At 39.1% G+C, this 7,971-nt stretch overlaps 1 protein-coding gene across 1 annotated transcript in view; it reads left to right on the top strand.

Annotated features, from left to right (window-relative positions):
* Window positions 1-7,971, top strand: part of VWA3B (von Willebrand factor A domain containing 3B) — a gene marked incomplete at its 5' end in the record, with an annotated part of 314,866 nt that overhangs the window by 140,380 nt on the left and 166,515 nt on the right. Inside the window, 2 exons of the mRNA XM_006870778.1 lie at window positions 824-922; window positions 6,619-6,801. Of these exons, the coding sequence (XP_006870840.1) occupies window positions 824-922; window positions 6,619-6,801 (282 nt within the window). The remainder of the gene's footprint in view (window positions 1-823; window positions 923-6,618; window positions 6,802-7,971) is intronic.

Raw genomic sequence — 7,971 nt, 5'->3', positions numbered from 1 at the left:
GTCCGCGGTTCTGCCAGGCATTTGTGGCCCCTCCGATCCTTCCCCCGCTTGGTCTCACCCAAGATGGCGACTCCTGGAGCAGCTGAGTGTCTCGAATTAGAAAGCAATGGAATTCTTGCTTCTGCCACAAATTCCCCCAGCTGTAAGTCTTCCAACCTTCTAAATATTCCTTTATATGTGGTTCAGAGTTCTGGGATAAGCCCCTGAACCTGCTTGGTCCGGTATTCTGTATTGTTGCTGGCGGACCTCTTCACTACACTTCCACCCAATCCGCCATCATGTTTGTTCTCCTAAAATAAATTTAAAAAATAAGCTAGATTGTCAAGACAAAAATCTGTAGTCCTGTCTTCTAGCTGTCTCTGGATTGTCTAGTTAGAAGCTTTTATGGCACACCTGGGGAACTGGCTTCTTCTGTTACTTTGACTTAAGTAATGATCTCAATATTATTATTTTATTTTACAACTACTTTACCATCTTTTGAATTTTGGATGCTGTAAACAAATACCACTTGTCATTTAGTTCTATTTTTGAGATTCAAGTGAGTGCTTAGTATCTTATGGTGAGCTACCAGCAGAACATTAGCTCCTGAGAGCCTGTATCCCTTCCCCTCAACTAGTTCTGGTGGGCCAGTAGCCTCTCAGCTCTTGGTGGGGGCTTTCTGCATTCATTTCTCTCCAGAATCAGCTCCATGCAGAACTATGGGGCCCAGACTTATTCAGACTCCAGTTTCCCTTGTTTGGCAAACGTGGAGTACATTGAGGAACTGAGAGTTCTACATGTGAAATTTAGAGTAATTCACTGTCTCTCTCCCTCTCTCCTGTAGGTTGGAAGTTCCACAAACATTCTACATGCCCTGCAAATTGCTTTTGCTGATGAAGAAACACAAGTAATCTACCTCTTAACAGATGGGAGACCTGATCAGGTATTTGTCAAAGTTGAGAACACAGAGAGACTCACCAATGCTATGAAAGTGAATGCTGAAAATGTGTTTGGGGGACTTTTTCAAATGCCATTGAAGAGCTGTTGAAAGATACTTCATTGGCTTAGAGACCAGAACTGAAGAGAGAGAATGCACTGAGGAATTCCTTTGTCTACTCAAAACACTGAGGAAAATTTATAAGACAGAGAATGCTGTCTGGGTAATGTGACACACACCCTTTGAAAGGAGAGGGCTGCCTTCCATTGAAGACTGGTTTACATTTTATACAAAAAAGAGTGACAAGATTCTTTTGATCCCCCCCCCCCCTTTTGGGACTCTGAATCTAAATATGTCACTGCACAATGTCCTTGGCTTTCTCCTTAATTTTAATTTACTTACTAATCATGTAAACAAAAGCATGCCTTTCTAGTGAAATGTTCCTTGGCTTTAGGCTGGCTAGAAAATATTTGGAAAGTTTTAGAGGAGTCTGTTCATCTTCTTTTAAGCTTTATGAATAAAAGACCAATGTGCCAGACATTAAATAGGTATATGGATTTTCAGGCCAGCACAATGTAAACTAATCTTCAGAATAAATTAGTATCAACTTGTATCTTACACTGCAAGATGCTTACATATGCAGACAAATATTTTTAAATTTCCTGGGTTGAATGATTCAGGGCTTAAATAGTAAAGCATTCAGATTTTATGGCAATATTAGATTATGAGAGAAAAGTTGTGTGCATAGTGAAATTTTATTTTGAATGATTTTCCTGTCAATTTTACAATGCTTTCTGTTCAGAAGCAATTTAATGCCTCTGTCTTATGGTCCATGCATAGTGCCAAAGTTTTAAGCTGCTAAGATGAATAATGTCTCATCCTAGTCACAGGAAAAGTTACACTTTGGGGAATCTAGCGACCATATATAGTTAACTCTGATACACTATGAGGAATGAGGTTGTCTGCAGTATAAGATGTATGGGAGCACAGGGAAATACATTTCTCTGTAAAAGATGACGAGAAGAGCAGAGAAGTTTTAACTATGGCACGAATATTTCAGCTGTGTCTGGAAAGAGAAGAAGGAACCGTCTAAGCAGTCCAGCGCATTAACTCACAGCACCGCACTAGACAGGAAGAATTGTTGTTGTTGTTACATGCCGTAGAGTTGCTTCTGACCCATAGCAACCCTGCATAGGGTTTACAAGAAGCATCTGATGAGCTTGAACCACTGACCTTGTGGTTCAAACTGACTTTGCAGTCCAGCACATGAACTCACAGCTTCATGTTGTTGTGTTGTGAAGTGCCATTGAGTCGCGACCTGTATAGGGTTTCTGAGGAGCAGCTGGTAAGCTTGAACTGCCGACCTTGCAGTTCAAACGCTTCTAGCATCTGGCGCATTAACCCACAGCACCACACCAGCACATTAACTCACAGCTTCATAGACATGTGACAATATTAGGTGTTCAAAGAAACAATCTAAGAGCAGAACTAATCAAGGACTAGTGTCAGGGCTGAGGTCAGAAAGATAGGTTGGGCTAGATTGAAAACAGATTTGATATATTAGAAACTAGTGACTGAAGACCAGAAGAGTTGGGGTATGACATCAAGAACATCGTACATGAAGAAAGTATAAGGTCATTTAAAAGACAGGAATCAAAGAAACGACCAAAATAGATGCCAGAAGAGGCTTTGAAATGGCTCTTGAGCATTGAGAAACTAAAGTGACTGGAAGAAATGATGAAGTAAAAGAGCTGAACAGAAAATTTCAGAGGGCAGCTCAAGAAGACAAAGTCAAGTATAGTAATGAAATGTGAAAAGCCTGGGCATTTCTTAAGCTGAAAAAAATTAAGAAAAAAATTGAAGACTTAACTTGAAATATGGAAGGATTCTGTGGGCAAAGTAGTCAGTGATTCAGAAAGAAGATGAATGAAATACACAAATTCACTGTACCAGAAGAATTGATCAATGTTCAGTCATTTCAAAAGGTAGCATATGATCAAGAACCAATGGTACTGAAGGAAGAAGTCCAAGCTGCACCAAAGACACTGGCAAAGAACAAGGCTCCAGGAATTGATGGAATACAAGTTGAAATCTTTCAACTAACTGATGCAACACTGGAGCCACTCATTCACTATACCAAGAAATTTGGAAGACATGCTTGAACAACCAATTGGAAGAGCTCTATATTTGTGCCCACTCCAAAGAGAGGTGTCTAGTGAAATGTGGAAACCATTGAACAATATCATTAATATCACATGCAAGTAAACTTTTGCTGAAGGTAAATGAAAAATGGTAGCTGCTGTACATCAACAGGGAACTGCCAGAAATTCAAACTGGATTTTGAAAAGGAAAGGAATGAGAAATATCATTGCTGGTGTCAGATGGATCTTAGCTTAAAGCAGAGAATACCACAAAGATGTTTACTTGTATTTTGCTTTATTGACTATGCAAAGACATTTATTTGACTGTGTGGATAAAAAAAAAAAACTATGGATAACATTGTCAAGAATGGGTATTCCAGAACACTTCATTGTGCTTACGAGGAACCTGTACATAGACCGAGAGGTATTTATTAGGACAAAGCAAGGGGCTATTGAATGGTTTAAAATCAGGAAAAGTGTGCTCCAGGGTTGTATCCTTTTTACCATACTTATTCAATCTATATGCTAAGCAAATAATCTGAGAAGATAGCTTATATGAAGAAGAATGGGGCTTTAGAATAGGAGGAAGACTCAGTAACAACCTGTGATATGCAGATGACACAAACTTGCTTGCCGAAAGCGATGAGGACTTACTGATGAAGATCAAAGACTGTAGCCTTCAGTATGGATAACATCTCAAATGTAAAGAAAATGAAAATTCTCACAGCTGGACCAATAAATGACATCATGATAAACAGAAAGACTGAAGTTGTCAAAGACTTCATTTTTGCCTGTATCCTCAATTAGCACTGATGGAAGCAGTAGTCAAGAAAACAGATGTTTTCCATTAGGTACATTTGCTGCACAAGATGCCTTTAAAGTGTTCAAGAGCCAAGATGGAACTTTGAACACTAAGGTGAGCCTGACCAAAGCCGTGGTATTTTCAATACTTCCTATGTATGTGAAAGTTGGACAGTGAATAAGGAAGACCATAGAATTGGTGCGTTTGATTTATATATAGTGTTAGAGGAAAATTCTGAAAGTATCATGGACTACCAGAAGAACAAACATATCTGTGTTGGAAGAAATATAGTTAGAATGCTCCTTAGGAGCAAGGGTGATGAGACTTTGTCTCACATACTTTGGACCTGTTATCAGAAGGACCAGATCCCTGAAGGACATCATGCTTGGTAAAGTGGAGGCTCAGTGAAAAAGAACAAGCTCCCAATGAGATGAATTGACACAGTGGCCACAAAATGGTCTCAAACATAACAATGTGAGGATGGCGCAGGCAGGCTTGGGCAGTGTTTTGTTCTGTTGTACATATAGCTATTATGAGTCAGAACCAAATGTTGGACTGCAAAGTCGGTTTGAGCCTTAAGGCCAGTGATTCAAGCTCACCAATTGCTCCTTGGAAACCCTATACAGGGTCTCTATTGGTCAGAACTGACTTAATGGCACTTAACAACAACATTGAACTTTAATGTGTAAGGCCAATGTTATTCCAAATATTCAGCAGAAATTTTTACCTGAAGAAATTTGGGTTCAATTACGTCAACACCAAAACCAAAAAACCCCATTTCCATCTAGTTTATTCCAATTTACAGCAACTCTCTAGGGCAGAGAACTGCCCTCATAAAATTTCCAAGTCTCTAATCTGTTTGGAAGCCTGACTTGACAGCACTTAAGAAAAAAAAAAAAATTGCTAAGAAAATCTGTTTCCCCAAACAGGTACAGGGGTTAGAATTTCAGCATATCATTTGAGTGGATACAATTCAATCCACATCATTCATTTTTCTAAGCCTTAATTTCTCCATCTTTAAATGGATCCCATACCTAGTGGGCCAGTCAGGGCTGTATGTTATTGAAATTGCAGTCTTGGTGTCCTGGTGTAGTGCTATAAGATAAGCACTGGACTGCTAATCTCAAGGTTGGTGGTTCAAATCTACCGACTACTCCTTGGAAACTCTATACACAATAGCATTGAGTCAGAACTCACTTAACAGCACTTAACAACTACATTGTTGTAAAAAAGGAGACCAGATGGCTGAAACAAGTATGGGGTTTATATTAATATGAACAAGAAATCCAGTGATAAGTTGTTGTTTAGTGCCATCAAGTTGGTTCTGACTCATAGTGACCCTGTATAGGGTTTCCAAGGTACAGTTGGTGAGTGTGAACCATCAATTTTGTGGTTCAAACCGGCCTTGCAGTCCAGTGCTTTATCTCAAAGTTTCCTTTAATCTTTATGCTCTACCATCTTTGTATATGACTTCCACCCCCATAGTACAAGATGACTGCTCCACCACTAGGCAGAGTGCCCATGTTCTAGGGAGAGAAAAGAAGAAGGACATTCGCCTTTTGCTTGTAAGTCTTGGTCTTTTTGTTGGAGAAAGAGAAGCCTCCCCTGGGACTCCAGACTTTACCTCATTGTTCACAACTGGGTCACATGACCCCCCCTAGCTGCAGAAAGGGAAGGTGGGTTTGTGTGTGTGTATTATTATTACTAATGTGAATTCTGTTGTTTTTTTTTTCTGAGACTACTGCTGCCATGAAAAGAAACAAGACTATGATAGTTAAAAAGGAGAGGAATGGATATTAAATAGACAATTGGTGGTGGTGGTGGTGGTGGTGGTGGTGGTGTGCTGTGAAGTTGGGTCAGACTCCTAGTGACCCTGCATAGGGTTTCCGAGGATGTAAATCTTTACAGGAGCAGAAAACCTCATCATTCTCCTGTGGAATGGAGGGTAGTTTTGAACTGCTGACCTTGAGGTTAGCAGCCAGACTCCCAATCACTATGCTACCAGAACTCCTTAAATAGGCAATTAGGAGTCTTTTAAAAAATGACTTCACAAAATGGTTGCAAAAATTAACTGAAAATTTCCTAAGCACGAGGAAATTTCCTTAATAAATGTCCCATCCTTCTCTCTCTGGGAAGCAAGTTGCCCACAGCATGTCCAAAGCTGGAAATGACTCATTTGGTGAAGATGCTTTCGAAAGCATCTTTAGACTCTACCATGTGGAAATCCAGTGGCTAGAACGTTCTACCAACAGCTTCTGACCCAAGTGATCAGAAGCATAGCCCAAATGCTTTAAAATCATGGACTGTACGTTTAGATGCACCTAACATTGAATGATGTGGCACTGTGGGGTAATGCGCTGGACTGGAAGGTGGTTTGAAATGCAAGGTTGGTGGTTCAAGTTCACCAGAGGCTTCTTGTAAACCCTATACAGGGTAGCTACGAGTCAGAACTGAGTTGGAATTAGTTCAACAGCACTTAACAATATTAAATGATTTGGTTAGCCAAATCTTTCTCTGTTTTTCCCCCCCCCACGAAATTATAAGCCCTCAGAGGGCAAAGGCCACGTATCTTTTACTCTCACTGTCTGGCAGTGCTGGCTTTGTTTACTGAACTGAATTACTCCTTTACAAGAACCTGCTCACTGTATAAACAATTACAAGTTGAGAATTTCACTACAGCAAATACTAGGGGTTTTCACATCTTATTCTTTCCTTTATCTTCTCTTTCTCCTCCCTCCCCTCAAAATCTATCATTTTAGCCACCTGAAATGATTATAGACCAAGTCAAAGTTTTTCAGAAAATTCCTGTTTATACCATCTCCTTCAATTACTATGATGAGGTTGCAAATGGATTCTTGAAAGACCTTGCTTATATGACTGGAGGAGAGTTCCGTTTTTGTCATTTTGGTTGCAAAGATTTCTGTCTTCCAGAGACTGTCCAGGTAAGAGCTTGATGGGCTGAATGGGAATATGCACTGATTTGAGCATCGCAGCTTAAGTTCATAGATAATAACACACTGGGGAAATAGCAACTACAAAGACAACCAAGGAAAAAACCATAAATCTTCTAACAATGAAGGTACCAGTGTTTCTCAAAATGTAGCCCAAAGACCACTTGAACAAGGTGTTTGTGAAAATGCAGATTCTTGGATCCCTCTTCAGAGCTAGCATAGAACCTGGGAATCTTATTTTTTTCTTTTTATTTCTAAAGTTTCCTACATACATATTAGTAGAAAGAAAGTTTCCAACATACATATTAGTAGAAGAGTATATGAATCCCTTGTACCCATCACTCAAATCCAACAATAATGAACATTTTACTAAACTTCATGAATATTATTATTTAAAATTTTTTAATTGTGAATTGAGTGATGATTTTTTTTTTTAACAAGTATCCTAAGGATCTTTAAAGTGAAATTTGTTAGCTGCTGCTGTGTACAGATGTTTGTGAGGAACTATCATATATTTTGGGAGCATGATGGCTCTTTAGGATAAGCACTGAAGTGCAAACCACCACTCACTCTGTGTGAGAAAGATGAGTCTTTCTGTTTATATGAAGATTTACAGCCTAGAAAACCCTGTACAAGGTAGTAAGGTCAAAACCAACTCAATGACACTTAACAACAATAACATCATATATTTCAGTTGATGCCTAGTGTCTCCTAGTTGCTCAGACTGTATAAGCATATGACTGGTGAATTTCATCCTTCAACTACTCCAGTCTTGACCTGAGGATATGCATCTCAAGAATACCCTTCTAGAGAGGATATATATATTTTTTTGTCTTATGTCTATCCTAAGGAATGACTACCAGGTGGAAAAGCCAGAGAGTACTAATTAATCAGAGCTTGCATGTAAGAAAAAGATCTGAGTCTGGAAAAAAGAATCACCCAAAATTATTGGAAGGGATAGTGTTCTGAGCTCACACAGGACTTGCAATTGTGAAATAAAAAATATACAGACTGTAAAAGACAAACTCTTCCTATGCAAATTCAAACTGAAGCTGAAGAAAATGTAAACAAGTCCAGGAGAGCAAAAATATGACCTTGAATATATCCCACCTGAATTTAGATATCATCTGAAGAACAGATTTGATACATTAAACACTAAAG

This window comes from Chrysochloris asiatica, unplaced genomic scaffold (genome assembly GCF_000296735.1).
Source record: "Chrysochloris asiatica unplaced genomic scaffold, ChrAsi1.0 scaffold00150, whole genome shotgun sequence".
Taxonomy (NCBI): domain Eukaryota; kingdom Metazoa; phylum Chordata; class Mammalia; order Afrosoricida; family Chrysochloridae; genus Chrysochloris; species Chrysochloris asiatica.
The sequence above is the reverse complement of the archived record's forward strand: the minus strand, read 5'-3'. Positions and strand labels throughout refer to the sequence as shown.